This window comes from Melospiza georgiana, chromosome 2 (assembly GCF_028018845.1).
Source record: "Melospiza georgiana isolate bMelGeo1 chromosome 2, bMelGeo1.pri, whole genome shotgun sequence".
In the NCBI taxonomy this organism is placed as follows: Eukaryota; Metazoa; Chordata; class Aves; order Passeriformes; family Passerellidae; genus Melospiza; species Melospiza georgiana.
This window is the reverse complement of record NC_080431.1, coordinates 52,142,887-52,160,742: the sequence shown is the minus strand read 5'-3', so window position 1 is coordinate 52,160,742 and position 17,856 is coordinate 52,142,887. Positions and strand designations below refer to the sequence as shown.

The following is a 17,856-nucleotide window of genomic DNA, read 5'->3' as shown; positions in this document are numbered from 1 at the left end:
GTTGGTGAGTGCCTTGCCCTTGGAGTGCATGCCAGTTTCTTCCTAAAATATAAGCCTAAATTTAGCAGCCAGATTGCAAGTAGCATTTGAATTATCCAGGGTCACTTTATGGCTTCTTCCATCGCAGGAAATAACCTTCCAGCAACAATCCTTGCCAGAACCTAATCATTTTCAGCTCTGCTGGGTCTTGTCTCAGCTCCGAAATGTCTCACTGGCGTTCAGCTGTATTGTCATCTCTCCAGACAATGTCCTCTGTATTATTTGAAAAGAAACAACCCATTTCACTGATTTTTTTTCACATTTTCATTTTCTCTTAGCCCTAGCCGCCCAAGCATATGCGCTAAAGGAGGAGAATGATAGTCTCCGATGGCAGCTGGATGCTTACAGGAATGAAGTGGAGCTCCTTAAGCAGGAGAAAGGACAGCTCTTTCGAACAGAGGAAAGCCTTACGAAGGACCAGCAGCTGCAGTTCCTACAGCAGACAATGCAAGGCATGCAGCAGGTATTGCTAAGGAGGAAAAGAAAAGGTCTTCTATTTTAGTATAGTCATACCATGGGGCTCTGCTCTACTCAAGACTATTCATTAAGGTCCTGATTTCTTTTCAGAAAATCACGGGGACTTAGATGGGGGGAAAGGGAGGAGAGTTTGGGAATATATTTAGGCATAGTCATTTTAGGAATTCATAAACTGCAAATCCATTGATCATGCAAGAAAATTCTTTATGCATTTGCTAGTTATGAGCAAATTGCTCTGTTTCTCTTCTCACTTAATCTGACTGGCCCTGGTATTGCACAGAAATGTTTTTAAAATTGTCTAATGTATCATAATCAATGCTCTGTGGTGTTTTCATTTGCATTCATCTGCATCTTTTTTTCTGCTATTGTTTGAGAATGACTGAGACATCAGCGTGTCCAGACTACTGTCCTTAACTTGCAAATTGTTAGCAACATCAGTGCTATTTCCTGAGCTATTATCATTTATGCTGACCCATGGATGCAACCTTTTCATTCAGACAGTTTTTAAGTGGTTTAGTGCAGCAAAAAAAGCTTTTTCTCTGACACCAGTCAACGAGAAACTGCACAATCTCCCTGCAGGGGCAAAGGGTGTCAGTTTATCATAATTACTATCCCTTATTTGTTAGTGTGCTGCTGACACTGTGCTGGGTGAGTCTTGGCAAGCACACCCAGACTGCTCCCACTGCGTTGTGTGACGTGTCCACCGACACACGAGCAGCCCTCACCCAGCGTGCCTGTGTGCAGCATCTTCCCTGCCCAGGCACTTGTGTTCAGCTGGTAGGTGGCACACCACAAGGGCAGTGGCTCAGCACAGCGCTGGGCTGTGCCCCCAGCTGGAGTGGAGCTTCTCAGCCTGGCACTGCAGAGGTGAAGTTTGCTTCCTTCATCTGTAGCACCACTCACACTCCTCTGTCACCCCTGGTTATTAGATTCCAGAAGGGGACAAGCTGTACCCACTTCCAGACTGTACTAAGCTGCTTTTGTATGGCAAAACCCAGGAGATACTCATTTACCTATGACCTGCCTGGTTGGGTTAGGAATTGCACGGCTGTCCTGGTGCCCTTTGAATCCAGCAAGTCTGCCAATCCCAGCTAACACCCAATAACAGAGCGCAAGGCAACCCTGTCACAGACATCTTTTCACTAAAAATCCTTTCTTGGGATTTTTTCCCTTCTGAGAAGCTGAAGCCTCAGAAACAAAATGTAAACAATAATTATCTGCTGCTGTGGAATGTATCAGGTAGATTTTTGATTGGCCCATCTTAGATGTTTGTAATTAGTAGCCAGTCAAAGCTGAGACCCTGTCCAAGATATCTACCTTTTGTTATTCATTCTTTTCTATTCTATTCTTAGCTAGTCTTCTGAAGAAACCTTTCCTTCTATTTCTTTTTAGTATAGTTATAACGTAATATATATATATCATAAAATAATAAATCAAGCCTTCTGAACATAAAGTCAACATTCTTGTCTCTTCCCTCATCCAAGAACCCCTGTAAACACTGTCACACAACCCTACACACATATTGATTTCAACACAAGCCCCTTTAAGCCTGCAAATTTTACAAAATCAGGGTGATTTATTGTATGGTGGAATAATTCCGACCAAAATATTTTAAAAGTTGAAAATAAGTAATTGATAATTCAGGAATGAAATCTTGCCCAGACTTCAGAATTAAGTCATTACTCAGAAATACTTAAGATTTCTGTATACTTTAAATAAACTTGAGGACTGTTCATGATCTTATCCTTATATCACTGATTTTATTAAATTTAACACCATATGTAAAGATTGTGCTGTATTTAATCCTGGTGCTAATTCTCCATTAAAATTAGTGAAAAAGAGGCATAAAATACTACTAAATAAAAAGTCTGGAGCCCTAGCACCCATTAGGCATTATTATAATTTTCTGTCTGGGATCTGGATGAAGTATAATCAAGTCTGTAGAATATAAATAGATTGTTATTGAACTTCAAGCAAATGCTAATAATGCAAATCAATAACACAGAGTTACTGACTTATCTCTCTGTTCAGCTGGCCATGGACACTGCAGTCCCTGCTCCTCTGAGAGTTCCTGTGTTCGTGACAGTTTTGCTGTGAGGTTCTCAATTTTTCTAGTTTGCCATCTCAGGGTCAGGCCTACTTGCTCCCACTGGGATATAATTAGAGATGGCCCAAGGAGCTGGAGAAGACACTGCAGATAATCCAGTCTGACAATATGCTGAGGAGAGCAGCAACACAGAAGCACGGGAGGTGAAGTTCAGAATATTTGGTGAGAAATTATCAGTCAGTTAAGCAGCTGGATGATGGTTTTGGATTTCAGTAATTAGCCACAGTCATGACATCCCATAACCTTTGTGATTTTCAAAGGTTTATTTCTACATATTCATGACTATGTGGAAAAAATCCTTTGATTTTGGTAGACTCAGTTTTATCTCAGCTTGGTTTTGTCAGTGTTGAGAGATGACAACCTTAGCTGAAATCTGCCAGTGTAGCAGGTGCTCAGCATCTATGGAAATCAGTCTCACTATGAAATATTAAATATATATCCAGGACTTGAGTATAAATAATTTAACAAGAAGACCTGTATTCCCTTTTATCCTTTTGTATATATTAAAATTAATTTCAGACAAGGTAAACTGAATGCCACTGAATTCCTGAACCCTTCATATATGTCAGCATTGAAAAACATATTTCTCTTTCTTCTTTTCTCCTCATTCTCCCCTACTCTTTCATACACTTCTTCTAACTCTGAAAACTAGAGAACAAGTGATTTGAGCTGCAGCCTGAAAAGCAGATTTATCTGAGAAAAATTAGATGCATTTTCAGAATCAAGACATTTTTTGTAAACATATTTGGTGCCAAACAATTGCAAATAACACACCATCGATGTATTTTTAATGTACTTCTACCATCTGGATGTTTTTCAGGATTCTTCCCTGTGTTTGCAGGACTGATGATATGAATGTTTATTTTTCTCTTCCATCACTCCCTGTGATCTAAAGTAGCATCAGGAAAATCACACAGATGTTTGCTTATGAAGTGTACCTTGTGGGCAGTAGTAGCAACCTCCTTATTTGCTGTGTCTAAAAAAAGAAAAACCTCTGGCCTAATGACATTGAACTTATGAGGTTTTAGTCAACTTCCTTCATAAAACTGTGTCACAGTTTAATTTCATACCCACTGTGAGATCTCAAACAAATGGAAATAATGTCTTGTATCCATGGTAACAAATGAGATACACTTTACCTGATTTTGAGATGGAAATTGAATTAACTTGTCACTGCTGCATAGGTGGTATTGCCTTCAATTTATTTCTATATGAGAACACACATACCAAGACAATCACTTTTTGAATGGCTCTTTTTCCAGCAGTGTTTGGTATGCTCTAAAAAAAGTCTGTGATCACAAGAAAGGATGTTTTAGTTGTAACTATTTTTGCAGCACTTCACAGCACAGCTGTAAGAATTTTTTAATCTTGCCTCTCTGTCTGAAATGTTTCATCAGATATATGACTATAGGTAATGCAGAAAATATCACCTAGAAATGTTGCTTAATGGTTGAAATCATAAGCTTCAATTTTCAGTGAGTATATAATTTCTCCAAATTTTAACCATTTAATTTTAGCATATTGCATGTGGAATGGCAAGCAGAATTCTTTTGAAAAATATACTCAACATAATCTTTCAGCCATTCCAAGAACAAAGCATGAAAAATATACTTTCCTTGTACACTGTCCATCAAATATAATTCTTGAAGAAATGCACTTGCCACCTTTATTTGCCACCTTGCTTTGAAACCAAGGCTCAGAATTTGACAGTAAGTCGCTATTGAATTAATGATGTCGTTCCCAGATCCTTTATACAATCTCTCTGAAACTGATAGTCTTAGCAAGCCTTTGAAAAAAATGTCAGTTTTCCACAAAGGAGATGACACTCATTAGCATGTGTTCGAGTAAATTTTAGATTTTTACTGGTCATCGAGGATTGTTCATGAACCACTTCCACATCAGTGCAATGTTTTAAGCCTGAGGTTAATCCTGAGTCTACAGAGCACATGCCCTTTAGCATGACTCTAATTTAACAAGTTAGCTCTACCTTTTTTTGTCTGGCTTAACTGGCCAAGGTGTGGGGCCATGCTTGTGCAGCTGTGCTGATTCCTGAACTGGTACATTTGCCAATGGGCTGGTAATTTTGCATGGTGCTTCACTGCATCATGTAAATGTAGGATAATGTTCTTTCCTCTCATAACTCCCCGAGCACGATGGGCTGAATTTAGCTCCTGCAGGCAAGGGTGTCATCCACAAATCCCCATTTAAACTGTGCTCCATAAATGTTATGTCCAGGAAATGTATACTAGTGCCTACAGTTGTGCTGTTGCACATGCTGAGATGTGCCGATTAAGAGGCACCTCATTGCCCCCATCCCCTGAGGGGCCTGAATCACTGGCTGGGCTTGGGATCATACTGCTAACACAGAGTGACAGCACAGGCTCCCCTTTGCTGGCAGGGGTGCATTAAAGGGCAGCCACGGGGTTATTGCAGCAGCAGGGGATGCGCCGCAGTGCCTCTCTTAAAATTAGTGCTCAAGCTGGAAAGCCAGAACAAAGGGAACAGTCGTGTGTGGTGGGTGTAGGGCTGACAGAAAGGCTGTCACGGTGCTGGGAGTGCCACCAACTCAGCTCAGCACGTCTCAGCAGGAGACTGAACACATTCTGGCCCTGCTGATGACCCACATGGGTGTCTCTCTGATGCAGTGTGATGAGAGTCCACTTTTGTCTTCTCTTCTTTTTCTCCCTGGACAATACCAGTTTAATGTGAATTGCAATGCAGATTGTGAACCTGAACACTCAGAAGTCAGGAGCTGCCAGAACCACTGCCTGTGTGTTTTGCTTTGTATACCTTAGAGACCCTTCCCCATTTGGTGCCGCAGGCAGAGAGTGCACAGTCAATCATCACCTGATCAGTACCTTCCTCTCCTTGCTGCTCAATATGCAGCTCAAGGTCTTTCTGCAAAGGCCACATTGCTCCTGACATTTCCTACCTAGTGAGGAGTTTCTTCTGCAGTTTACTAATCATTTAACATGTAAAATAAATAGCACATGCATCTGAGACTGATACACCTCTTTAAAGAGCTCTGATAAATGCCAGATGACTAGCAATCATAAAATCACAGAATTATTTAGGTGATAAAGGACTTTTAAGATCAACAAATCCAACAATTAACCCAGTATTTCCCAGTCCACCACTAAGCCATGTCCCTAAGCCCAGCATCTACTTATCTTTTAAATACCTCTAGGGATGGTGACTCCACCACTTCCCTGGACAGCCTGTTCCAAAGCTTGACAACACTTTTGGTGGAGAAATTTTTCCTAATTTCCAGCCCTATCCTTCTTTTCAGGCTTTCAGTGTTCATGCAGGGTTTTGTCTGTGATATGCCTCACTTCTGTGGTTGGGAGGGTAGGAATTGCTGTTGGAGTGCTTTGCAGCTCCCTCTTTACACTTGTTGCTCCCTCAAAGGAGGATGGTCAGGGTGGTGCAGACTGTGGGGAGCACACATTTTCCACAATACCATCACTGGGAGACAGACTACAACCCTTTTATCTAATTGAGGTGTCCCAAGAGGCATCGATCAGGTTTTTCAGCCAGGCCATGTACCTGTAAAATATAGTAACTCTTCTGAGTAGAAAATCCAAAGGTAACTAGTGTTGGCCTCACTATGCTGCCTTTGAAATTAATTGGATTTCTACCATCCCCAGCCATTAGAGCAGAGCCAATCCATTTTCAGATGGAGCTAGCAGTTTTTTCTGCAAGAAAAGATGGCACTTCTCAGGTCTTTCCTTCACCTTTTTCTTCATAGCTTGTTCTCATACAAGTAGTAGAACTGAATAGTGCCATGGTCCATACTCTTTCAGCAGGAGCCAGTACAAAAAGAACATTTCTGTGCAGGGGGTTGTAACAGACAGGAGGGCAGGGCATCATGAGGCTTTTTTTCCTCATCAATCTTTTAACCAATCTACCACCTATTAAGTTCCAATAAGGCTCAGCTGGCATTGAGGTCTGCAGGTCTCAGATCCTTCACGTGTGTTGTTAACTGTCACAGCCATTCCTTTCTGTCACATGCAAACCTTCTGAAATGTCAGAAGCCACAGACACAGATGCTGGTGGCTGAAAATTGCTGAATCTGGTGCTAAGTGCCGTGGCCATTATAACAATGATATAACTTTAAATATACAGGTTCTAGTAGCAGTTTAGTGCTGAAATTAAGATCATTGTTGAATAGATGGAGCATGTTATAGCTATATTTATTAATATAGCCTGAGTGCAGAGGAGATTTGTAGCCTTTTTTTATTCCATCTACCTCTTGCTCACCAAACGTCTATTCAGCATACAACCCAAGCAATGTACTTATGCACAACTATAAACTGATTCTTTTCCATAGCAGCATTAAAGAAGAATAAATATAAGAGATAAAAAAATATCCCTTTTATTTGCACTTTACCTGGTAAATAAACAGACCAGAATATGTTGGAAATGGTTTTAATTGCAGTATGAATTCCAGTTAGATCTTTTTTCTTTTTTTTTCCTATAAAAGTGGCACTGGAGTAGTAATGACAGTACTGATAACCTTATAGGGAATGGATACAAGTTAAGTGTGAGGGCCTGGACCATGGATACAAGTTAAGTGTGAGGGCCTGGACCCAACATCCAGATGTTCACTTCCATGCTTGTTCCTTCTCTCACCCAGTGGCTGATATTTGAAAACTGGTTAAGAAATATATGATCTCCCAGGAGAGAGAGAAATGTTCTCATAAGTGTTTTCTGAGTTCACTTTGGCTTTTCAGGGCTCTGTACAGTCCAATCCGTGTTTAAACTTCCAGAAAACACTTACCCTTTTGATTATATTAAAAAAAAAAAAAAGGAGCAGCTGGCAATTAAGTGCTATTTATTTACCAGATCTCAGACAAGCCAAATGGCTTCTCTTCTCTGTTTAACAACCTTTCTTTATTGAAAGTAGTGTTTGATTTCCCACTTCTGCAACCACCACTTCAATAATATTAGGGGAGTGTAAATAAGGTCCCACAGATACTTTAGGCACCATATTCCTAACAGCTGTTCTGGTTGTAGGATGGAGAAGAGTAGCATCTTTTTTCCTGCTAGTGCTGGTAAAGCTAGACTGAGATTGGCAGCAAGAAAAAACCCTTCATAGAGAAATAATTGGGTGCACACATTTTATTTACAATATGAAATAAATCAACTAATATGTTCATTAGCATGCTTGTGTAGTCTAGTGGTGGTAAAGGACAAATCTTTTAAGTTTTACAGTCCAGTGATCTTACATGAATTTTTTAAAAGATCCTAAATACTAGCATTGGCTTGCTGATTAGAATTTCCAATTGTGTTTGATGCTATCAGTGCTAAGAACTCTGTTTCCATTACTAGGAATTGTGTTTCAGTGGAAATTACACTGGGTAAATTGATTCTCTTCCATAATATTGTTCTTCTAATTAAATTTTTATTCCTCATCAAAATAAATAAAATATTTTTTCTTGAATAGGAAATCAAAATTTAAAAGATCTGGTTTGGTTTGTTGAGAAAAGGCGTGCTGTACCATGCTTATTTTCAGTCCCATGGAAGAAGAGATGGGATCACACTGCTCAAGTGCCATTAACTGGTGAGGAGTTACCCACAATGGCCAGTACAAGTGAAAGGCTGCAGAAGATGCTGTTGGTATGACTAGATGATCACATCTTTCTTTGACTGTGCATCGTGCAAGGTGCCAACTTACTGCCTTGTAGGACAGATACAGGGGCAGCGGGAGCGTGACGCTCATTTGGGATCAGCCCTCTTTCTTTGATCAGGATCAGGATCTACTCACCTGCTGTCAGTAAAGTCAGGGCTATGGGATATCCCAATCACCTCATTTAGCAAAGAAAGAAGGGAGCTTTAATGATGAGGTACACTGAGCTTTTTTCAGGCTTCTCCCCTTCACAGGCCACCACCAAAACAAAGGACATTGTGTAATTTGCTGTGAAACCCAGATCCCAGAGGGGGATCCCTGATGCTATAGAGCCAAGTTCTTATTGGTATATTTAAATTCCAAAATGAAGGATTCGTTCTGTAACGTCCCTAAGGAGTTGGTCTTTTCTTCATTTGCTGCAAAAGTCCATAGCTGACTGAGGACAACTTGTCTTTCTTGATGAGTAAGAGGTATACTTGAAAATTACTTGGCAGAGGAAAGCTGTAGACTGTCTCTTAAACTGTTCATTGCATCACCCATGTCCTCCTTTCCTCTGTTGCCCAGCCTTTAACATGCCTCTTGTAGCTGGTGTGGCTGAATTGCTAAGCTTCACAAAAGAGAAAAAAAAAAAAGAAATTGAGAGCTACTTCTCTGATATCTATCAGCTCTTCTCTAGAATCCTATAAAAACTGAAGTCAGAAGGTACATCTGAAAGTCAGGTTCACCTTTCCTCAAAACAGGGGCATCTCTGGAGTCATTTGTTTTGTTCAGGACCTTGTGCAGCTATGGTCTCAGTACCCCCAGGGATGGAGACTCCACAGCTTCTCTGAGCCCTTTGCCCAAGAGGTTGGCTACCCTCACATGGAATATTTTCTCTCTGTGTAATAAAAAAAAAAAATGTTTCTTGCTGTCTATTTGTCCTCAACCCTTTCTCAAGAAAACCACCACCTCTACCTCCATGACCTCCCTCTAGGTAGTTTCAGTGTGTCTGTGTCCATCAGTCTTTTGCATTATTTCTTAGAATACATGCCTGCCTGCAACTACTCTGAGCACTGTAGAGCTGCATCAGGACCTCTGGAGTCTGTTTAATAGCAGGGTAAGGGAAGCATGGCATCACCTCCCTAAGGAAGCAGCTGGATCGGTTTGTTCTTTAGTGCCACCACACGCATTTCCCCATCAGGTGTGTGTCCAGCTCCTCAGCCCCCTCTGAGGTGGTTAACCTGCAGAGCAAACATGTTCAGCATGGTCTTTGCCTCTGGCCAGAGAGCCAGGGAAACTCACTGTGCAGGTGAATGCCCATCAAGCAGGAGCTGGGCTGTTAATCCACGTGCACCTCTTTACTAGCCCTCTTTCATCATTGGAAACCCTATTATCCATCCAAATAATGCCATCCATACAGCCAGGGACACAGCCAGTCCCTGAGAGCTGGCAGGGATGGGAAACATTGCACTATTACACTGTGGTTCTTTTTAATACCTTAAAAAGCCCGAACCCACAGCCATACTCTTTATTTTAATAATGGCTTGCTGCAACATGGCTAACTTCCTTGAGGGCTCATTTCTAAAGCTTCTTTGACTTGTCTTTCACATTCTCCTGTTTCCTTGGTGATTTGTCAGGCCTCATCAGCGTCTTGTTACTAATGCATATTTGCTCAGCTGGGAAGTCACTTTCTCATTATTCAAGCCTGCCATGCGCTGGCCATTTGTGATATGAAATCTTGTCTGTCTTGCAAAAAGAGAAAACACTCTTCCAGACAGGCCATGGGAGTACTGGAAGAGGGATTTGTGTTTTTATTTTGCAAATGGTTGATTTCATTTTAATTCATTTTTTTCTTTTCCTCCTACCTTAGGAAGATTCTGAAAGGAAACATTTACCATCCTTCCCCTCTGTATTTGTTAACACCTTCTAAGAATATCAAAACATTCATTTCCTTGCAATTTTTCTCATTTTCCATTTGGCAAACTCTTAACTTCTTTTTCTTTATATAAGATGAACTTAGAAAAGATGGAACAAGGTTTTACTTGGGGAAAAAGGAAAAATATAATAGAACATCAGAAATTGCTATCGTAAGCGAGTGCTTTATTTTTTAGGTGAGCTCTGCCATCATTTGAATGTCTGTGGTTTCATACTTTTCAGATCTCTGATTCTTGTGTAGTTTTGGGGCAAGTGAGCACAAGTGAGCCCTGCTTCCCAGGGTTACTGTTTTACATCTATGCCTTGGTTTCTTTTGGACTGAAAAAAAGTAGCATTGATTGGGATACAGCCTGCCAATTTGAGACACATAAGTTCCACCTTTTTTTAGGCACTTAATGAATCTATTTTTCTTTTATAGGGATATATTTTCTATAGATAATAAGTGGAGAGTAATCTGATGATGTTTCTCCTACACATTATATGAGCAGGAGAATCCAGTTTGCCTGAGTTCACTGGGTTTTGAAGATGACCATTCAACTGAGTTGGCTCAGTTAAGCTGTGTAAGAGCATCCCTGTTTGACTGATACACTGATTTCAGAGACCTTTAACAGAGGTCATCTCTGGACATTCTGCATCTACTCCATAAATGGGAGAGTTTGCCTCTTTCCTGTGGCCGAACAGGCTGGGTTTGCTGAAACTGCCTGCACAACCTGTGATCAATGTCAGTGCTCCCACTCCAAAGGTGTTCTTTTGTCTGCTCCTCCTTACTGCCCTTTCTTTAAGATCTTTGTAACCTTTTCATACTTCATTTCAAGCAGCTGTAGAGAAGATCATAAACAAAATAGCAGGGGCAGGACCATTCAGCAGTATAACTGCTAAACTTGTGTCAAATGGTGGTTTTCCTTTTTCATTTTTCTGTCAGCCTTACAGCATCCTAAGTACAGTCTCAGGCGCTGCGGTCACTTCTGATCTGCCTCCTTTTTCTTTGCATGAAAAGTTGTTGGTTTCATGCTGGAAATCATGCTTTCCTTATGGGATCCTTGTCTGTCCAACTAGGCTTGGGATGCAACCACACTTCTAGGTATGTCCATATTTTATATTCAAATCCACACTGCCTTTTGGGGAGCTATGAAGAACTGTGTGCAAGAAGGAGGAGGGGAAAGAGAAGGAGTATTTCATTGCTGCACAGTGCTACACAGCAGCAAGAAGCTATTACTTTCCCTTTAGGACTTCTCATATATTCCGAGGCAGTGTGTGCTGCTCAGTTGTTAGCATTCTTGGCCACACTGGCACTGCATTGTACACAGCCTGAGTAATTTAGCTGGCTTCAATAATGCCATCTATATTTAATGTTTCAGAAGCTGTGAAGATTGGTTTAAGATGGTAATTTTCTGTCTGTGCTTTTGAGATCTATGCAATATGGGTGGTACTGAACTGTCTCTGGCAGAGATTCAGAATTGGAGTGGGAATGTGGGGAAAAAAAATCAAAATAAAACACACACCCTCTTTTGCCCCACATATTGAAATTAGCTACCTACCTATTATGTACAGGGAGGATTTGGTCCTCACTAAAGAAAGAATAGTGATATCTACCATTTTATGCAGACCAGTTCCAGAATTGCCACTGGAAGCAATGTCTTGTGTTTTTTGAGGGGATCTAACATGCATTGATTGATCTCAGGACAGGCAACCAGGATGATAATTCTTTCTGGCTTTCCCATCTCCTCTCTGGAAATACCAGTAAGAGGATATTAGTGATGTCTGCCAGTCTGATCTGGTCCTAGTACACAGCTCCATCTCCTAGGGTCAAGCTGACAGCCCTGGAGACAAACGCTTTTGGTTGCATGTAGACCAGCTGAGCTTCCAGGCTGCTGCTGGTGGAGCTCTGCAGGTGTCTCTCTTCAGGATCATCAGAGCTCTGATGAACTCTGTGATGTGCTTTTCTGCTTCCTGACACTTGCATTTTGGTTCAGGGAAAATATACTTCCATAACGCACAGACCCAAAAAATTGCACAGTGGGGACATGGAATAAAACAGAAATATGAGCCAGGTATTTCCTATCTGTATAGCCATGAAATCAGTTCTTTGCCTGATAAAACTGGGTAACTTTTATCTGGATGCTGTGTCACAAAGCTGGGAGCATCAGGGCTTAAAGGGAATGGCCAGAGATGTGAGACAAGATTGAAAGAACAGACACTTGTACAGCTGTGGTGACCATCAGTGTAGTAGATGGGTCTCCTACACAGGGAAACTCTGGCAGAAAGGCTGTGTGAGACGGCAAAGTAGGTGCAACAGTATCAGACAGCATAATTATTGAAACCAAGGATATTTTTTTATTTTGATTGATTGTGGTATATAGTTGCAAGGAATTTGAAGGGCAAAAGAAATATCTATAGGATCAATTTTTAATAAGTAGATTTATGTATGAAAAACAAAGTAATTCTGAATAATTAATACCTACATGTTGGCATCATTCATTACAATCTTTATGAAAAACCTGTCTGTATACAAGCAGGCATGGCAGCAGTCCCTGTTATGAAACTTGTCTCATTTCTGCCAGTGTAAGATCCTTTCCCCATTTGCTTCTAACTTTGCCAAACATCACGTGTTTGTGGTGAAATTTTTCTGGCTGTTCATCTGTCTTAGGCTGATATTTTTTTCAGTCACATTTATTTCTTTATTTTCCAAAATGAGACTAAAGGAGAAAAATATGCTGTTTGGCAGGTATAACTCCTTGTTACAACTTCTTGGTTGCAGCATCAACCATGCAGGAAAAAGAAGTATGCAAACCTGACCCATGCAAAATTAGCAGATTCTGCAGCTTTTAGAGATAAATATGAGGGAGAGAAAAAGAAAGTTAAACCCCCAAGGGATGGCTCCAAATTTTAAATAATTTTGACATCTCTGGAGGTTGAATGGGAAGGTCCCAGTCCTGTGAATGAAAAACCTTATGTATGAATGGGAATAGGATATCTTAGTTACTCTGCTTTCCACCCCTGTGAAAATGGGACACATTTACTGTCTTTGGAGCCTATGCACACACAGTAAACCTTCAGTAGTTGACAGTTTAACCACTAAGACTGCTAGAAGGTTTTATCTCATATCAAGCGCTTTGTAGTTCATACTCCAACTAGAGTGCACACTCTTTTACCCTAGGGAAACTGAGAATGTTGGATATTTTCCTGGAATTTCTGTTCCTCGCTGGTCCAGAGCCAAGTACAAAGATGCAGAACATCACATCTCCCTCCCTCTCTCTCTCTCTCTCTCATGCTCTCAGTGTCTTCCACACCAATTCCTCCCATGCTCAGACAGCTTTGGAAAAATTGCCTTAAACACAAAACAGGAAAAGCCAGGGTCAAAAGAAGAGATATATAATTAGACTAAATCACAGTGGGAGATCACAGTGGGAGATGTGAAAACAAAACAGTGGAAGTTTGTGAGCTGATCCACAGTAAGTGAAACGTGGCCATGGAAGAACCATGGGGAGGGGGTAGGTGGGATAGAAAAGGAGGTTTAAGTTCAGTTGTGTAAACAAGTTCAACCCAAGAGTCCATCTTGGTTTCCTCTTTGTAACAGTTGTTCACTAGTGAAAGATTATTCAGGAGCAAGATGAAATGAAAACTCACTTGGGATCTTCCAGATGTGATTTTATGTTGTTCAAAAGGATTACCTGTAGGGCTTTTCCCAGAAGCTGGAGTAAAATTCTCTCAACCAAGATGGAAACTGGCCACACTGGTGAGACATAACTGCTCAGAGAAGATTCTGAAATGGGGGCAAAGACTCCTTTCTCATTATATGTTCAGGTGTGTGTGGTCAAACAGGTTGCAGCTGCAAAGGAGAGGAAATCTCACCTGCTGCTATTAGGTAGGTGACAGTCTGCTTATCACAGTGCTTCAGCTAGTGACCATTGAGAGGGCTTATGGCATCTTTCTGGTGTCTTGTGTTCTCTGCTTCTCTCCTGAGGACTAGAGTCCATTCTCTCTAAATTGCAGGCATCAGCTAGAGCTATCCCAGGTGAACCTTAAAGGTATGTTATAACCTGAGTTTACATGGGGTGACTAGATGGTCCCTTCTGCATGGGAACCTGCATGGATATCAGTGTGTGACCTATGGCAGTGCACACAAATCCAGTTTGTCTTCTGGAAATGAGGGAAGTAGTACCCAGCAGGCAAGGTGAACATGTCCCTGTTTGAGAAATGCCAAAGCAGAGTTTCCCATACAAAAACTGGTAGGGTATGAGCCTCAGTGGAAGAGACCTATTTATTTCATGGAAAAATCTTGAGATTCAAAATGGTCTTGTGCTGTGGTAGAGTGAAAACACATACCAGAATGTCTCTTGAAGGCTCCCAGGGAGCATTCCAGGCGGCATGATCCATCAAAAAGCTAACCAACTCTGCTGGACTGTAGAGTGTGTGAGATATAATCAGACATATACCCGCGTGTATTTTTACTTCAGTGGCTGAATTAATCCATCATACTGATGTTCACTTACAACAGAAACACACTACCAATAACTCCACCAGTCCCTGAAATGTCATCTGTTTCCAAGTCACTCTGAAAACAATGCTGACACCATGTCCTTTGATGCCTGGGACTTCCAGTGCGGTGGAACAAGGCCAAGACTTTTTTTCTAGGTTTGCTGTCTCTAACTTACCAGGAGGCTGAACACCTGCATCATCAGTTTGAGTCAGCCACCAGCCCTAAGCACAGCCATAAACTAAGCTTTAGATGTAGGTACATGGTTAAATCAGTAATGCATGTTAGTTAAGCAATTAGTAGTTCAATTACTTCTTTAAATGGAGTGTGCTAACAAGCAACATGTTGCCCCAGAAAATCATAGTTTCCTTTCTTATTCACTGAGAGAAAACACATAAACTCTTTTCTTAACCTGTTTGTCTGCTCTTGCTCTTCATCATCTAACATTCTTCAAAAATCAATGCAAAAACATATACGTATTTCAGAATTAAATCTACTGACCTGCTCCTGACAGTCACAATAAATCTATGCAGAATCTAAAGCTAGCCAAGACCAGGGGATGCCTGGGCTTTCAAATATGCTCCTTCATCTCAGAATTCTCTTCATAAAAATAGATTTTGGTCATAACTTTTTGTTTTGACAGTAGATCAGCAGTCTTCCTGGCTGATATATTGATTGCAGGGCATCACTCTTCCTGATCTAATAAAATATCGCAGCACAAGACAAAAAAAAAAAAAAAAAAAAAAAAAAAAAAAAAAGGGGAAAGCTTTTGTCTTCTTGGCAAGTCAGTATGAAAGCTTTCCAGAATATTGCTTTGCATAGAATGAAAATGGCTGTGGGCCAATGACTAATTATATTAAAGGGCTGTGCTTTTAAATTATTTATGTACCATAGTGTTTACCCCAGCCTTATTAAAACCACCACATATACTTCTAGAAATAAGATTTTGGTTCAGACGAATGTGACAGTCACTCTGTGGGTGACATACTGTACCAGGAGTTTCTGCTTTAATGTAACAAATAGCTTAATGCACATTAACATTAACAGATGCATTACTTGTGGTGCACTGCCGCAGAAGGAGATGCAGATGAAAACAATTTACCTCTGGTCCATTTAGACACAGCAGATTATGCAACAGTAATAAATGTAGGAGCAGACTGCAAAACATTGTTTGAAATGAGGATTTGTCAAACTGGGGATTTTAAACTGCTTTGGATCCAGATGAGGCTAACCAGAAACTTCTTTTGTTTGCACAGCAATTGCTGAGCATACAGGAGGAATTAAATAACAAAAAGTCTGAACTGGAGCAAGCCAAGGAAGAGCAAACGCATACACAAGCAATGCTCAAAGTCCTGCAGGAACAGGTGAGTGATTTTGGCAGTAGAAAGGTGCTGGCTTAGGCATGGTAAGGGGAAGGAAGGCAAAACCATTAGCTCTGAAACTCTCATGTCTTCACCTCCAAAATCTGTAGGAGTCTGACCACAGAATATGTTGTGAGCAAGACCTAACCTTAAATGTTCTGTCTGTCTGCTCTGATTAGGCTAACAGAGTTTCAGATAATAGAGTGAAAATGAACCCTTACTTTATACTATCCAGTATTGGATTTCATGTCTTTAGTAGTATTTCCTCTTATGTATTCTACATAGATATCAGTGATAAGTGGTTTTGCTCTGAATTTAAAAAAATGCTGGGGAAGTTAAATATAGCTGAGCCAAAACAGTTCTTCCTTTCTGAATAGTATTGAAAAAAACATTTTGGCATCTCCTGTGTAATTCACACAAGTATGAGTATATAAAAAACTTACAGTGGCATTATCATAATGGCATTAAAAAAGTAGTTATCAATGCACTTATTTAACCAGTGAGAATCGAATCTTTGTAAATCTGATTATCCCACCTTCTTTTGTACTAAGGTGTACTATGACACAGAGAAGTATTTGACAGTATTGTTTTATAAGGATGGTAAGATGGATAGCTACACAGCAAAAAGCAAGTCTGGCCCTAAACCTGTAAATCTAGAGAAGAAACAGTGCTTTTTGTGCAAGCACAGTGTGCACAATTATGTGTTTTCTGTAGAAAACATGTGGCTTGGACACACTGAAATTGAAAATCCCCACCTGTGTTGCAGAGGCACAGTCTCTGCTTTCAGACCTTATTTTAACCCTTTCTATATAAACTTTCAGCTAAAGTATTTGATGGCTTGGATAAGTATTTGCAGTTTAAGGTCTGGGGGAATCTTAATTGCTTAAGTGGCAGAGATTCAAAATGCTGACAATTCTAATGTTCAAGATTTTTCATGTATGTCTGAATATGTCTGCAGACAGATGTAGACATTTGATGTACACATTAGGAAAAGTAAATTATGTTTATTTCTGATTTTTTTATGTTCATTTTGAAAGCTAGGACATTGTTCCACATTTAACATTTATTTTTGAACATATCTGATGACAAATATATTCTACAAACTAATAATTTAGATTCTGGAAGCTTTTATGATCTTTATAGTTATGGTCACAGAGATAACCTAAATGGAAGCTGAGGCAAGACTGTAATACAGAAGATGCCATGAGGAAGAATGGATTTAGTAATGACAGAATCTTTATAAACACAGATTCCACCAGGTCTCTTGAGTTAATTGGATCTCATTTCCATTTGCACGTGACTTTCAAGGTATAGCATTATAAAGTGCTTTAAAAACAAAAAAAAAAAAAAGAAAAACAAAAATTGCACTAAGTTATTTTATATCTTTGTAGTAATTATATGCTGCAAAAACATATAGGAAGATCTTGCAATGTGAGGCCTAGTAGGGACCACCAGGGCAGACTGCTGAATCTCTGCAGATTGCTGCTAATTGCGAATCAAATGTGCACTCATGCTAGGCAGACAGGCGAAACAGTAGCTGGAAGAGAGGCAGACTAGATCTGCATTTCTCTTGAGAATTAGCTCTGAAACGCGCCTGAGGCCAAGACTGTAAGTAGCCAGAATTCCTGAAGAGTGCTAGGCAGCCAGTGTGCTCCTCCAAGAACCCTGAACAAGTTCCAAAAATTTCCAGAACAGCAGAAGCCTTTGCAGTAATGACCCCCACTTGCCAAGACTCACAGCTTTCCTTAACAAGCACCAAGCTTATCTGTGTGTTTTATCCACAATGGGTATTAAAAATCATGCAGCCAAGCCAAGTAAATAGAGCATTTCTTTCAAAAATAAATGGCATAGC

At 40.4% G+C, this 17,856-nt stretch overlaps 1 protein-coding gene across 8 annotated transcripts in view; it reads left to right on the top strand.

Annotated features, from left to right (window-relative positions):
* The window catches only part of ENOX1 (ecto-NOX disulfide-thiol exchanger 1), a 356,767-nt gene that overhangs the window by 312,572 nt on the left and 26,339 nt on the right, over nt 1–17,856 (top strand). For all 8 annotated transcript variants that reach the window (XM_058045129.1, XM_058045130.1, XM_058045124.1 and 5 more), the window contains 2 exons: nt 318–502; nt 15,900–16,007. In XM_058045129.1, coding sequence (XP_057901112.1) covers nt 318–502; nt 15,900–16,007 — 293 coding nt within the window. The remainder of the gene's footprint in view (nt 1–317; nt 503–15,899; nt 16,008–17,856) is intronic.